Source organism: Pygoscelis adeliae, unplaced genomic scaffold (assembly GCF_000699105.1).
Source record: "Pygoscelis adeliae isolate BGI_AS28 unplaced genomic scaffold, ASM69910v1 Scaffold160, whole genome shotgun sequence".
NCBI lineage: Eukaryota > Metazoa > Chordata > Aves > Sphenisciformes > Spheniscidae > Pygoscelis > Pygoscelis adeliae.
This window is the reverse complement of record NW_008824035.1, coordinates 3,665,473-3,682,077: the sequence shown is the minus strand read 5'-3', so window position 1 is coordinate 3,682,077 and position 16,605 is coordinate 3,665,473. Positions and strand designations below refer to the sequence as shown.

At 41.9% G+C, this 16,605-nt stretch overlaps 1 protein-coding gene across 1 annotated transcript in view; it reads right to left on the bottom strand.

Annotated features, from left to right (window-relative positions):
* The window catches only part of PLEKHM3 (pleckstrin homology domain containing, family M, member 3), an 85,806-nt gene that overhangs the window by 7,868 nt on the left and 61,333 nt on the right, over positions 1–16,605 (bottom strand). The window contains exon 6 of the mRNA XM_009331965.1: positions 11,660–11,817. Within this exon, the coding sequence (XP_009330240.1) occupies positions 11,660–11,817 (158 nt within the window). The remainder of the gene's footprint in view (positions 1–11,659; positions 11,818–16,605) is intronic.

Genomic DNA, 16,605 nt, shown 5'->3' with positions numbered 1-16,605 from the left:
ATAACACACTGATGTTTTAGTTGTTGCTAAGTAGTGCTTACACTAGTCAAGGACTTTTTAGCTTCTCACGCCCTGCCAGCGAGAAGCTGGGAGGGGGCACAGCCAGGACAGCTGACCCAAACCGGCCAAAGGGATATTCCATACCATGTGACATCATGCTCAGTGTATAAACTGGGGGGAGTTGGCCGGGGGGGGCAGCGATTGCTGCTCAGGAACTGGCTGGGCATTGGTCGGCGGGTGGCGAGCAATTGCATTCTGCATCACCTATTTTGTATATTCTTTTATCCTTATTAGTATTATTATTTCCCCTTCCTTTTCTGTCCTATTAAACTGTCTTTATCTCAACCCACAAATTTAACTTTTTTTTTCCCTGATTCTCTCCCCCATCCCACTGCTGGGGGGGGAGGGGGGGGGTGCACAGTGAGTTAATGGCTGTGTGGTGTTTATAGCTGCCTGATGGGTTAAACCACAACCACCTGTTACCTATATTAGCTGCATCTGCATCTCACCTGTAACTTTTAAAAAACTCTTCCTGATCTGGCTGTGCTTTAAGTTTTATGCATGGGTCCAAACATGGTCTAAAGATCAGTAACTGCAGAGTTTTAAGAAGGCTATGCAGAGGTTTAGAGAGGCACATTTCTAGCTAGCATAAACTGATAAGACTCAAATAATAATTAAGAAAAGGAAGGTTAAAGAGGCTGAATATAATGCTGTATATCTACTAACTACTGTGGTCTCTTGCAGTAAAACTTGATTGTCATATTTCTAAGTCCAGCTAGTGAGTCTAAATCTGGTTTTGAATCAAGAAACTGGCTCACACAGAGATATTTATCATTTCTGTGCTCAGAGAGTGTGTGTTATGGCCCTGATCCAGTGAAGCACAGAAACACATGCTTAGGACTCATATCCCAGTGATTTCCTTGGGATTACCGATCTGCCTATAATTAAGCATGTGCCTACGTGCTTTGCTGGATTGGGATCTCCACTAACAGACACACTAATGGATGAGGGAGAGACAGAGAGGACAGCAGTGTCTTTAAAACTTTACATCATTCTGAACTGACACTAATGGTGATTTTATCAAGCTAATTCTCCCTTGTTAGTCAGCAATTTACAGTGCCCTGGAAGTTGCTAGAGGGTAATGATTGATGAGGAGTGTAATTTTGTGCTCTCACATTGCCACTCCCTACGCTCGCTCAATATTTCTCCACAGTACGGATGGAGGTGACAAAACTTATCAGAAATTGCTGCTGAAATGGATGGAGCAGGATGAGAGAGGAGCCAGCACACCTGCTCTCCCCAGTCAAAGGCCAACAGCAGAGAAAAAGATTGATGGTGTTTAAATTAATATGAATTCATTTTTTAGAAATAAGCTCAGTGGAAAAAATTAACCAACTTCTCTCACATCACTCAGAACTAAAAGAGAGAGAAGAAATGTCTGCACTGTTATTTATTAGAGCTGGTGCAATAGCTGAAGCTCTGACCAGGACCCCACACTGTCAGGCACTAAGCAGAGCCAGCCCCGGATCTCAGTCCACTGCACCAGCAGCCATTGTGACCATCGTCGGTCCATTCTGGTGCCCCCGCCCCTGACTGCCGCTCTGAAGACTTATTTTCTGCTTTCTCTGGTGAAGGCTGATGTACTCCCAGCCCTAATCACAAGGTGCAGACGACAACAAAACAGCAGCCTGGAAGAACAGTGCTCTGAATTGGAGAACAAAGCTGTCTCTTGCTCTCTGCAGGGACAGGTAGAGAGGATACCTGGGTCAGCCTTCACTGCATGCTTGTATCCCCTCACTGCTAAAGAAACTCAGTTGCCGGGGCGGGAGGGCAATGCTGATCCTGCTCTGCCTTTGGGCAAATGGTAAGTTATTCCCTTTAAAGTGATGGAGCTATACTACCCCAAGCCATCTACAGCTTTGCTTTTCATCATATCAAATACAGTCAGTCTTAACTGACCCTGGAAATGTCAACTGGTTGACCATTCCTAATCTCACTGGGAGAAATTTTCCAGTGATACCAAAAACCCCGCCAAAATTATATTCCTTCTTAGAATATTACAAATAGATTGCTTCTTAATTAATCCTGACATCTAATTTTATCTCCATATGTGAGTTTCACAGTTTTTCTTTACTGTTGTTTTCAAGCCTCAGTATTCTAAAATGCTTTTATTTCTCTGGAGAAAAAATACATTTTATAGTCTATAAAAGGCTCACATAATAGTTCACTACACTTAGTTATCTCTCCCTTAACCCTTGATGTTGTCATAGGTAATTCACAGTTCAGGTACTATTTCTGAATCCTGACTTCTTCTTTGGCTAGAGGCCAAAAAGTCCCTGCATCTTTTGTGAGACTTCTACCCACCACTGATAATAAGCTGATGAGCCCGTAGCCATTCAGGCCTTTCATGTGTCCTTCTTTAATGAATGATATTGCGATACTGCACATTAACAGCATCTTGCTATTTTTCAAACATTATTTGAAGAATTGGTGAACATTGCATGTTGTTTTCATACAGACTTTCAGTCTTCTAAGAAGGCATCTGAAATAGCTTCCTCTCTATTTCAGTGTTTTCTCTCTTTTTTCTCTTTCCTGACCAACTCAATTTCTGTTGAGACTATAGGGGGTGTTTTATGTTTTAAGGATGTTTTACTTGTTTGAACACCAGAGTAACAGAAATGCAGAGAATTATTCAATCCTCTAAATAATTTCTATTGCACTGAAAAGTGTAAGAGAGAAAGGGCAAAGTTCTCCACAGCCAGACAGGCATTATAATGCTCTTATTATTATCATTACTAGTTACAAAAGAAAAGCCTTTCTACATTAAAAGCATAAAATCATTCCTTGTATGCTGAGGAAATGCCAATGTTAGTATCTCCCATTAAGTGTGGGCATTTGAAATATATACATATCAATACTTGGTAAATTGTAAATTCTGGCAAATTCTTTTCATGCTTCCCACATGTATTTCACAGGCTTATGGCTCAAGTAATTCTGGATTCTGCACAACCAATTGACTATATTCATATTTCTCCTCTGTACTGCACCACCATTTAGGTGCCCATGGATAAGATCAGGTGCCCAAAGGGGTGGGGGGGTGCAACACAAAGAGGCCTCGAAGACATTCCACCTAAAGTAGACAAAATAAACCAGGGATGATCAACCGGTGGCCCAGGATGTCATCTCAAAGACAGATTTATTTGTCTCCTAGGAACCTTACAGGTTGACAGACTGACCAGCATGACCGTGTTGGGATGAAGCTGCTGGGACTAGCAAGGTTTATTAGGACAGCTTCAGTACCATGCACATGGGCTGTACCTGTCTGGCTTCCAAACACCAAGTGGGGAATCAAAGCAGCTCATGGTTATGCTGTTCGTCCCTGAAATGAACAAACAGTGGATGACAGATCCTGTCCACATGACACCACCATTCCCACCTCACAAATGGGAAACAAGAGGTGAACTGACTTGCTCAAGGTCAGCCAGGAGCTCTTAGAAGAGCCGAGAAGGGCAAAGAGCTCCCCTGTCTCACTGCAGTGCCGTATTCACCCACCATCCTTTCTCTTGTAATTTTATACATTAACTTTCATTTTTTCATTTAAAAACCCACTTCCTCTGTGCCAGGCCTTGCATACATTTGCTCAAGTGAATAATCCCATGAAAGGAATTTCAGTAAGGATCTGATTTAAGGCTGAACCCTTCACTGGCTAGAACTCTTCAGTTTTTTTCTTTCCCTCCATGAAAAGTAAAAACAAGATAAAACAGGGTTGTTCATTATGTTTTCTTTAGATGATGCTATACATTCACCAAGCATCCAAAATACTAAGCCACCTGTAAAAAAACCCAAAGAGCAAACCACAGTAGCTGAAGTAAGCCTTGCCTAGGGATTCCAGCATGATCACCATCCCCATGCTATGCACATGTGCCTGTCTGCAAGTATTTCTGAATTGCTCAGCTGTGAATATCACAGCCACGCCCTTCAAAACTCTCAGAGACTTTAGCAGAACACAATGAAAAGGAAAACGGACTAGCCTGTGTTCATTTACAACACAAAAAAAAGCCCCAAAGGCAATCAATGCCTGACACATGTGCAGAAATATTATTACAGTTGCCTAGGAACCAACACAAGGAGCCTGCCTAGGGAGGGACGCCCATGTAGTAAATGAATGGAAGAAAGTTGGCACTAATATGACATTGATTTGTCCCTATAAGGAGCTTGTTAAGATAATGCCTTGTATGACACACTTACGGTCTTTACTAGACACAGGGTTTTTTTAAATACCATACTTAAAAACTGTTAATACTTCAGACTTGCTTTTGAAAAATTTGCCTCTGAAAAGGGAAAAAAAAGGCCCAACAAAACCAGAGCAGAGCCCACTACCCAGCCCCTCAAATTGTTACATGTCTGAAATTCACTCTAAATGATTAATTCAGTGTTCAGGGAGCCAGTGGTGATTCAAAGCATAATCATAGTTTTCCTTTCCATATACCTGCTCATCAGACAGGGGTTACCCTTGATATGCCAGCAGAGCTTGAAGATGCTCCTCACTTATAATGCCATGGCTGGGTCCTGGGCTGGCCCCAGAGGGTACAGAAACAGCAGAAGTAACTGTGACTGCCAACCATCAGCCCAGCTCATGTGCTGAGGGAACCAGTGCAGAGGGGTGAGCTGGTTACAGGTGGCAGTTAAGCAAGGGGTGTACAGCAACCGCCAGCCTGCACTGATGGGAGTCACCAAGCAGAGTGCCCGCGGTTTGCACCTCTGAAACAGGTGCAGGGACCAGCCCAAACACAGCCTGACATGGCATCCGTGACCAGCACCACCGCTGCTGCTCTAGTAATGCCACCCCAGGATAGCTGAATGACACGCTACCTGGTGTCCCTGCATGAAAACTGCCAGAGCAGGGTCTGCTCCCCCTTTTACCCAGCATGGGTTAGACTGAGCTCCTGGAGAAGTGCCCCAGGCACGGGGGGGAGGATGAATGAATAAGCCCCTATCTTGGCTCAGCTGCCCAAGGCTTGTCACTGGGTGCCTCCCCATCTGCGCCACCTCTTGCCCCTCATCCTGTCACGCCAGCACCCACTGCCAAGATCGACTGCATCCAACAGATACATAAACTCGTCAGAGATATTAAAGCCTCACAAATGAGGGTAAAAACGGGCAGCTCACTGGAGGGGAGAGAAAACCACCAGTGCTCCACCAGCGGGGAGGAGCCTCAGTGTCAACTCCTCCATTTCTAGACCTAGAGAAATCGCAGAGAAGGCCTTCGTTTTGGGTGCTCACAGAACAATGTTATGGGCCGGGGCTGAAGAAGAACAGCTTGATTTAACCACCTGCTATCCTCCTGTGACAGTTGTGTACACAGGCTGAGTTACCGCACTGGAGCACGGCAGCAGGGTCAAGCAGGAGCAAAGGGATCCTGCAGCTCCCAGACCCCTCTTTGCAGAGCTCTGTCGCTCCTGATTAAGAAGAGAAGCATGTCCTCAGCTCCCCCCCAGCTGTGGCTGCAGGGATTTATGCTACACTTACCTATGTATATTTCCATACTTGCATCCAGCAGGAGAACTGAGGACTGGCTGTTGACCTCAGTACTGCACTTTGCAAGGTGTCTAAGTTCAGAGATCCCAAGCCAAGTAATGTGGCCTGTACACAGCAGTTCACAAGAAATCAGTAAAGGGACACTAAAATTAGTATTAAAACATTTAACCTGAAACTCATATGATTACACTTTAGTCAGTGGAGCTAAGTTACTTTGGAAAGGGGAAAAGCCCTACACATGGTAGATCCACTACCTGCAAACCACTGGAGAGGCTAAGATGCCACAGAGATTCAAGTGTTTACATTGCTTAGACATATATCCTCTGCCTCTGCTAGCTGCCACACCATGAACCGGACTTCATCCCTCTGCCTCTCCTATTATTAATGAACTGTATTCACAAAGTGGTGGTTGAAGACCTAAAAGCAAAGAGTCAGGCAATACTATTAACAGTAATACTAACATATTGCCCTCAACCCCTATGATTTGACTGCATGATTCTAGTATTTTGCATTTTTCTGTAAGTCTCAAGTCTCAAAATCCTGTGATTAAGCCAGGATTTATGCTTTTAATAAAAGAGAAATGCAAAGGCACCTGGACTTTGTAGCTTTGCCATAATGTTGAAGACATGCCTACCTGGACCCAAGATGGAAAAAAGGAACTTAACATATAAAAAAATAAAGTAAGTACATACACAACAAGATTCTTCAGGTAATCTTAGAATTTCTGAGCACTTAGAGTTGGCAGTGTTGGCTTTCATGGGCTAAAAAGCAATTGAAAAGCTGTTGTCTGGTTTACAAGGAACCATATTTGGGAGATAGAGAAGTCAATCTTAAAAGGGGAATTTGCATGACGAAGGAGGAGGAAGAATTAAAAGGTCTCGACTGGCAAGTTGGAAATATCTAGAGTGAGGAAGAAAGCACAGCAGGGAAGCTGCAAAATAGAAACTGGAAGCGAGATGGCTGCCATGTTCAGCCAGCAGGGAAGAGCACAGGGCAGCACTGCAGAGACTTTCCTACTTGAAATAAATACCTGCTTTTACGCTGAACATTCTAGTTAACACCATTCTGAGATGAGGCAGGTAAAACCAACCTCTAAAGCTAATTCAGTTCCAAAATATAATGCTTGATGAAAAAGCGAGTCTATTTTATCTTTCTTTCTACGTATTCTAGACAACATTACTGTGCTCCCCTGCACAGACAAAAATCAGAAGATCTGGGCCAGAAAATTTTGACCAGTTTTGATAGATTCAGGTGAAATTAAATTATCAAGAGAACTTAACATCTACTTAGGTGCCTAAGTTTCTTTAAAGAAAGTGCTGAGCAGATCACTTCAGGGTGCTTTGAACCAACTATCAACATCCGATAAGCTAAGCTCTTTCAAAAATTAGGTACTAAACTACTAGCACAGCTCCGGTGAACTGGGCTGGGGGAAAGGCTGTCTAGCATAAAATAAACTAATCAAAGCAAGAGGGAAAATGATGTACTTTGAGTGATGCCTTTGACCTGTGCCAAGGTATTTCCTGGAAATGCTCTATACTACGTATTTCAGTCTCTCCACCTAATATCTATCTTTAACATTCTCCCAAATGCTCAAAGCTGCTTTTGTCCAGTGACACAGCATCCATAACGCACTGAGCTGTAATCTTGCAAGGACTTTGGCATGCACATAAAGCTAAGCACAGCCTCAGAGCCTTTAGTAAGATTTCTCGCTATGTGTAAAGTTAAGTACATTCATAGGTCTTATCAGGATGGCGGCCAAAGATTATAGAGGCATCTAAGCTGGTTGATATAGTCAAGCCTGTTCTGTGGCACGTCTATTTTAAACTTGGGTCTTCTGGTTTGTATCTTAAAAGGTCTACATGTCTTAACTGATCTGCAGAACAAACTAACTTTGCAAAGTGAAAACAGTTTAGCCTTGATAAATGAATATGAACACAAAAGAGCAACTCTCCAGGGTTCACATACATCTGTAGTCACCACATAAAAGACAAGGAATTGACTAAATAGTTCTTAACCAAGCAAGTAGCTTTAGCAGGAAAACACAACAAATTGCCTGTGAAAGTAGTCACTAGGATGCTGAGACACAGGCAAGACCAAAACTTTAACTCGGTAGCATATAACAATCTTAACCATAACTATAATTACTTAATTAACTAATTGGTCAGGAAACCCTTTTTAATGAATAATTCTATTCTCATTCCAATGGTATTTTTCTCAGTATTCCTTAAGATGTAAAACTTGTTAAAAATTGTTCTAGGTTATAAAACAAATACAGCCACATATTATAGACAACAGTACCACTACACAGGCATTTTCTTTTCACTTCTGTTTTTTTTTTTAACTTTAGGAGAAAAAACCAAAAACTTTTCACCACGTTAATGAAGAACAAGCAATATCAGAACAACTTGAAGGACAGTGCCCGGCTGCTAACGAATGGGCAAGGATAGCTCTAACAAGCCAATTTATAACCAGGGATATTTAAAGTCATTTCACAACACTTGTAAAAATAAAATTAGTGATATAATAGGGTAATTTTATACGTTTATTTGCTAAATTTAAGCCTGGGGCAAATTTAGTCCAAGAAATAAAACAGGAGGTAGGTGTTCAGGTTAAGTTGCCAGAGCTCCAGCAAAAGCAGAGCTGTGAGAGTTTACATTAGCTGGCAATTTGCTCCATGAAATGTGCAATTAACTCAGGAGGCTTTAAATATAGTTCTCATGATTTAAAGGCCTTCAAAAAGATGCCGAAATTGAAATTTAGAAAGAACCCTGATGAACTGTTATATAAATATGGGTAAGACAGAAAAGAGGAAAATGGGGGACAGAGGAATGAAACTGACTGGAAGAGGCATCCAAAAGGATGGGACAATTTTTAAGAAATTGTTTAACTACTGAATCACGGCTTTCATTAAGCTCTGTGCAGAATGGCCACCTTCCAAGAAAAGCCACAGAAAGGAAATATCATTAGAAAGCTTATGACTTTGTGAGCCCACCCTTACATTCAAGGCAGCAAACTGTTGTGCTGTATTGTTGAGCAGGATGTAAAGAGCCTGCCAAGCACAGCCCACAAACCCGCTAATTAAGTGAACTGATTGTGTTTGGTTTGGAACCGTTTGCCAACAAAGGAATGTGTCACGCTGATTAGTGAGAGAAGGGTATGTAATATTTTTGTATTCAAACCCTGAGGAGTGCATAACCCAGGTATTCACTCTGTTTGCTCAAGGACTAACAAAAATGACTCTCAAGCAAATAACCTGACCAAAGAGAAACTCCAGCCCTCAAGAGGGGCCCTCCTTTTCTCTCAGCTGTATCTATCTAAAGAAGACCCATCCTTCATAAATTCCTACTGAAGACTGCTCCAGAAACTGCTGAGAATATTTTGGAGAGAAACAATCTCTCCACCTCAAAGCTGATCTAAGAGACCATGAAGATGGAAAGGTAACAGCCAGCTGAGAACCACCTTGGAATTGTAATGGCCTCTCTGACAGCTGTTACTCTTCTCTCCAAAGAGCCAGAAAGGTCAGGGAGGTAGACAGAAAAACAAACGCCAGTTCAACACAGACACACCCCCCCACCACCCTCCCCAAACAGACTTCGTTTTTGAAACATTCAACAGAGAGGTGAAGTTTGCAAAAGCTGTCATGCACTCACTTTTGAATATTTCTAACCTAACAGCCCAGTTTGCTGGTAGTAACATGCTCAAAAGTGAACGAACAACGTTCAAAAGCAAGAAGGAAAAACATGGACTTCAGAACTCAGCTGCTCTTCCCTCCTTAACTCAGCAGCTACAGCCAGGGTACTTGGCAGTCTAGTATTGAGTACAAAGCGTGAATACTATGCTGTAGACAGCAATTCCACAAAACCAGGATGGAGAAAGGCAATCGTCGTCAATTCTCATTGCACATTGTGGACTCAGAATAGTACAACTAAATCACAAATCTGAACTAACTGTTTACTCGGAGCTCTGTATGACAACTAACAAGGAAAGCTGAACACACGTCATTGGAAATTTCAGGTATAATTGCAAGTCTTCACACAAACCTTTTGTGACTTGCCATTCCATTTGCCACAGGTTACTCTGTACATCTACCTATTTCTAACTAGCCTTCTCACCTTACACTTGTCATTGTAGTGGTCAGCACACCTACCTCGGAAATCTCTCTCATCTGTAGAGATGGAAACAAACACAAACCCCCTCTACCTGGCCTTCTCCCTCACTGTTTTGCAGCTGATGGAGCCGCACAGTAAAACACAACCTCCTCTGTTGGCATGACTTGCCTCCAGCCTGAAGGTGGAAAAGAGCAAAAATATGGAACTGAAATAATCTGGTTAGTTTCACAGAGGTGCATTTGCACACACGACCAGTAATGAGATGAGAAAACTCATCTAAAACTAACTAGGAAGGGAAACGGAAAATGCTGGGGATAAAAGCAAGGTTTAGTGATAAGGAGTATGTACAAAAGGAGTAAGCAGAATGACCTCTGACAAAATAAGAAAGAGAAATATTGGAGAACCTTTCATGCTGATTGTGTTTTAATTAAAATGATTAACAAAGACCGCTGTCTTTGGCATGACATCAACCACGACTTCACATTTGTGAAACATGAACAAAAGTCCTTTCTGGCTTCTAATTCATATATAAACAGGAGCTAGAGCAGCTTCTTTTGGCTTACACTGAACTGCTGACAAATACTATTTGATTCCAGAATGTTTTAAACTCTGTAATTGCAAGGTATGTCTGATCTCAGCTGAAGGGCGGGGGAACAATATACACCGAACAATGTTTTTGTGACCAAAAATCCCCCAGACAAATCAAATGCACAGACACTTCAAGTAAACTTGTCTTCCCAAATGCTCTCACACGTTCTCATCAATCTTTTGGGAATATCTTCAATCGTCTTTTATACAGTCTCAATAGACATCCTATGTTTTATGTCATCTTAGTCTCTCTCTTTTTAACTCAGCCTATCTCACCAGGCACCCTAGATACATTCTTTCTTAAAATCCATTTATAGAGCTCAGCTGCACACCTTGTTTAGCTTATGTCCATTGCTTTGTCAATGCGTTTTTTAGAACGAGAGTCTGGAAAAAGAATGTGCAAACAGTCTTTGAAACTCAGGTCAGGCTGAAAATCCCCAAAGAGCAGTCCTTGGTTACTTGTAATTTAACATCTTTGTGCATGCAGGGGAATCAGATTCTTAACGAAGCTCTTTTAACAGGCTGGTCCTGATTGTTTCCAAAGGTGGCTCTTCAATTTTTTTTCCCTTCAATGGAACACTTTGGAGAACAAATTAAAATGACTGTATTTGAAACAGCCAGAAGAGTACTTATCTATGGAGGAATGCTGTGCTGTCAGATATACTGTCTTTCTGTTGAGTTTAAAAAAAAAGAAAAAAAAAATCTCCTTTATTCAAAATCCAAGACATTTTTGAAAAAGAGTAGTAACACTGCTGCGTTGCCAAGTCTGCTCTGGTTTCCTGCATTTTGCTTCTAAGTTTTCCGTGCAACTCCTATCCCTGATCTGGCATCGAGCTCTCCATGTAATGTGAAATAAAGGTTCTTTTGTTTAGCTTAGGACTGACATACACTTATATTTATTTTGTAGCCACCTGAGAATAGCAATGCCATTAAAAAAAAAAAAAAAATCTTGCATACATAGGCACAGAAGAGTATGCACACAGTAAGCAGAGAGTTAGCCATAACATTTCATGGGGAAAACACTTCAGAATAGATGGTTATTGTTTTGTAATGGGCAATCCCAGTACATCATGGACACAGTGACATCAGATACCAGAAAGATGTCTGTGATCACTCCAGAGAATCCATTTGGCTTTTCAGGATGCTTTGCAAACTCAGAAGAGCTTTGGATAAATCACACTGTGTGATGCTACTGGGGACTGTTCCCTTTTTGAACAGCTGTTCTGAGACTTACAGGGCTTTATGAAGTAGCTCTTCCCATCTATTTCCAAGTCTGCTCGTGGTGGCCTCCCCAGAGCAGTGTAGCTGCCCAGAAATGGGTATTAGTGGGATCCAGTCCCTAGCTATTTAAATAAGAGGTCATGAGGCTGAGAATCTGCAAGGTTATGATACGCGAGTCAAATGTATGACTGACATTACAGTACCTGCTTGTAGAAATGTCCTCAAAGGGGTAAAGGATTTCTCCATTGTTGCAAATCTCACAGATGAAACCCTTTTGACTACAAAGGCTGCAGCTGTACACGTGAGAGGTGGCAAACTTGATCACCTTTCCCAAGAAAGGAGCCAGCTTTCCTTCAATAACCTGAAATGAGGAGAAGACAACGTTGAACAACCCCCCCCAAAATGACTAGAACTCCCTGAAGGACTGAGACAGTATTTTTTTAATACAGAAATGCAGCTAAGTGCTGCTGGTTAAAACAATAGGAAAGTTACTTCCCAACAATTATAGCTCCATGAAATCACAAGTGATAATAGTAGCAAATGAACTGGCAACGATCCAAACATAAAAACAAAGTTACTATCTCTCTGTAAGTCTCTATACGGCAATAACATACAAGATTAGCAGTCATTTTAAGTCCAACAATGCATTCATACACTAAGGCACAAAAAAATAGATAGGAAAAGAGTTTAAGGCTTCCATATTATCATCTGACAGCTATGGATACTGCCCGACATTTATGATTTTCATTTCTTGTTATTTTTTTATGCACAAATCGCAGTTTTGTCTTTGTTCCTTTTCCTGCAAAGCACAAGTTTTTTTGCATATTTTTTATGAATGAATCCTGGCTTTCCTCCTTTAGTAAGGTTGTGTTTCCCATTGAAAACTATTAAAATACAATATTCCCCTCATTGCCAAAATGAATAAATTCTCAGATAAACTCTAGAATAGGAACTGTGTTTTTTTTCTTTAGTGTCCAGCTCTCAAATCAAGAAGTCCCTCACTGCCAGACAATCCTGGTAGACCATTAGAAGTGATTAGCACTCCCTGTGTTAGTGTGAAAAAATAGCCATGCAGTATAGATTAAGCTGCTAGCCACAACACTCATCTAAATTTGTGACTCGGTGACAATACCTCAATAAGGGGTGCTATTCAGGCAAAATACTTTCCATTCAGATCAAACTTCCAGAGACTTTAAGGAATTCTGCTGGTATAGGGAATAATGAAGATGGAATAAGGCCCTAAGTGTATATATTCTTCTCTCCTGGGCTTCCTGTGGTCTGAATGGCAGCCTGCCAGATTAGCGATAGAAATGTGTCACAGGATTTGATAGTGACCTCCTATAAAAAGGAAAAAGAATGCAATAATTGCTGACTGAAGGCTTGCAGAGGGCTGTGCCCTGAAACCTAAGAGTGGGGAGATTTACACTAAAATATGTGCCAGATTCAGTTCAGGCACCCCTTCCCTCAATATGGTAACACACCACTTGTAATTTGGGTTTAGTGTAAATGAATCTAGAGAAAGCAAAGGTCAAGGCAGAGAAAAACAACAGAGATTTTGGAAACGCTCCTCCCCTACGTAAAGTAGAAAGGAAATAAATTTGTGTTCCAGGGCACCTTCCTGCCTGCTAGCCGAGACAGCCACTGTTAAAGAGTAGACGTGGAAAAAGAGGTGCATAGGTAGTGTTGATGTTGATGGCATTGAATGGCACGGGCTGATATGCGTCCCCTCTTTGCTTTCAGCTCTAGCCTGCTAACAACATCTGCAACAACAGGAAGTAGCAATGTTATTGCTAGTATTGCAGATAGGACATCTGCTCATGTTAGAGGAAAAATGACGTTCCTATTGCATCCTGGTATAGGAAGATCCCCTTCAACCAGAATATAAACAATGCAGAGAAGCTGCTGCATGAAGTACAAAAATGAAGCCATAGTTCAAGGTACCGATGTTACTAACCTTCTAAGAGATGGCCAGAAGTTAGTTTAACTTCCCTAGGCTAGGTTTGGTTTTTCATTTTAAAGAAGAAATTTTTTGCCTGCAGATTCCAGAGTTACAGAGGGTCTGAAAGCCAAACAAGTTGGGAGTAGGGGAAAGACACGAAAGCTGATAGTACTCAATAAAGAGGAGGAAAGAAACAGTGAAGCCACCCAGCTAGTGACACGGCTACAATCACCGTTCAAAAAGCCATTTAGCACTAATAATGAAATACGCATACAAAGATAGTAAATAAACCACAATACATACATATTTTCCTAAGCATTTTCACACTACAGCAACTATCTCTGACAGGCCACAAGAGCTCAGCTTAAAATGCCAGGCTGAAGACAGAGCTGCAAACAAACTCTCTAAGTCTGTACTAATGTCACTGTCAGCGAGGACTTAAAAGTTAAATCTCTGACTTAAAATCACATTTTATACAATGTAATAAACAAAATTAACATAATCTATTACCTTCCTAAACACCAGGGATGAATTTAAGTCTGTACAAGGCACAAAAGGTTTCCTATGCTGAAGAGCTCACAACCTAAGCAAGACAGATTGAGAGTGGGCAGCTGCTCCAAGGAGCTGGTGTTATTTGTCCCTATTTATTTATTTATCTGTATGGCTTGTCGTAGCACTGTAGTGGGTTGGCTTGTAACTCTGGCCACTGCAGACATACAATGAAGATGATATCTTCAAAGAGCCATGCATGCCAATTTTGCAATGTGAATTACAGGCCATTTTACTGTATTATAGGAGGAAGACAAAATGCAACATCAAACTGATGTTATCACTATTTTTAGCATCTGTAAATTTTGTGTCATTTTGTTTCATCAGAGACCTCAGGGCTGTGCACAGGATATGACTTTTCCTTGCAGCCTTCTCTGATTCGTGTTTGTAGCTAGTAAGAATAAAATCCTCATCTCCATTTACCCTGGCAAGCAAAAAAGAAGATTTCTACTAGCTGTTCCCAAGAGTTGTTTGATGGTAATACTTCCCTGGTTGTTTTTTTGTTTGTTGGGAGGAGGATCGTAGGTCTTATCAAAGGTGTTATCACTATTTTTAGCATCTGTAAATTTTGTGTCATTTTGTTTCATCAGAGACCTCAGGGCTGTGCACAGGATATGACTTTTCCTTGCAGCCTTCTCTGATTCGTGTTTGTAGCTAGTAAGAATAAAATCCTCATCTCCATTTACCCTGGCAAGCAAAAAAGAAGATTTCTACTAGCTGTTCCCAAGAGGAGTTTCATGGTAATACTTCCCCAGTGAGTGTTTTATGGCTTGGGAAAAGGAGCATAGGACATATAATCAAAGGTGTCAAAACTTCTCCTGTGACTAAGTACACTCTTGTGACAGCCGGAGGCCCAGGGTCGATCAGTTTAGACATCCCAGAACCACGACGGCAGAGTCCCAGGATGCTCTCCCAGTTGATGTTGGAATCTGATCTTGAGTTTCAAGGAAACACAAGCGATTAAAGAATAGAAGTGCGTTAAACAAATGTAATGTGTTATCCAGATATCAGGGAAATCATGGTGGGGGGCAGGGGGCGGGGGCAGGAAGGACCTCGAGAGGCCGTCTTGGCAGAGACAGCAACATCTATGTCATTCTTTACAGCTGTATCTGTTACTAAAGCCCTTCAGTGATGGAGACTCCACAGCCCCCATGCAGTCTAACACAGCACATGTCTCTTCTCACTGTCAGAGTCACTCCTGAGCTTTGACCTGAACCCTTCCTAAGGACATTTCAGTTTACAAAATAAGCTTACAAAATAGAGAAACTGTGAAATCACACACTACGAGCTGCAAAACAGTCTATCGCATTTCATAAGAAATGTGGAAATTTAGCACAAAACTAAGTTAAGAGTATGCCAAAGGAACAGAAACCAAAAATTTCACCATAGACTTATCCCTGTAACATAATACTACCTCAACATGCACCTGCAAAGGCTTAAAAATATATTCCCACCTCTTAAAAAAAAAAAAAAAGAGCATCAAGCTTAAAACAAGTTAAAATTTGCTGAGTTCAGATTCTCTTCTACCTAACAGCACACATTAAGAGCAAGGTCTGTTTTCTAATCCAAATTCTTCATAGTGCAAGCAATTGTTTCATTGTCCGAAATTAAGGGTGAAAGGTGACTGACGATGGCATCCCGGTCATCACTTGATGGAGGGTAAAATGCACCTTTCTCTTCCTAAACTGGTCAAGGAACCCATCCCAACAGGATTCTGGACATGGGGCCATGCTTTTACAGTTCGCTTACCACTGCTGCACCTGGAATATATTGGGGTACGCTGCTTGGTGATAACGGGAGGAAAATACTTGTGTTCGGAGGCCAAAGCAAATTGTGTCTCTGAATAGCCCCAGTGTTCAGATCAGAATCACTGTCCACCTCTGTGGATCTGGAAAAAACACTTCTCTAAGCTACCACAGGACAGAACGCTGTGGCTTTGCATACTGCAGCTCCTAACTGCGTGTCTCGCATTAGGAATTGTATAAAAATACACACCCATATGTACACACTTAAAAGACAGGCCCTGCCCTCAAAGCACTTACAATTTAAACCAACAAATGAACACTGCTTTTTACACTAACTGCCACATATCTCCCACCCTAAATGGGACAAACTGTGTTTTGGAGGAGCCTCCCGTGCAGGCTCCCTACCCACACTGCACACTGCAGAGAGCACCCCTCTGGCCAGGCCAGAGTATGGCTGCAGGTGCCGGGGCTGCCGGGGAAGGGAGAGGAGAAGCCAGGAGAGCCAGCAGGAGCAGCAACCCGCCCCGCTGCCCAGCCTCCTGCACCCAGCTCGGGAAAGCTGAGGTGGTATTGGCAAGCAAAAGGGGAAGGCAGAGACTTGTCTGTAGCAGTGGGAGAAACTAAAAGGCTACACAGTATCTGAACACGTGCCAAAGGGGTGTTGGGACAATTATTTTAGATGATTTCTAGAATAGAGGCTTTTCATACAAGTCAAAGTTATAAATAAAGGTAAATCAAACTTTCTTCTCTGTACATCTTTGTGCTACTGTTCAGTTGGGTAGCAGTATAAATACAAAGAAACAATTATGCTCTGTATGAGCGAGGTGGGGGGGAAATACGGGGACTGCCGAATGCTAGCAGACAAGCCAACATTGGCAATGGCTGCGAGATCCTTGGGAGGCAGGAAGACACGACG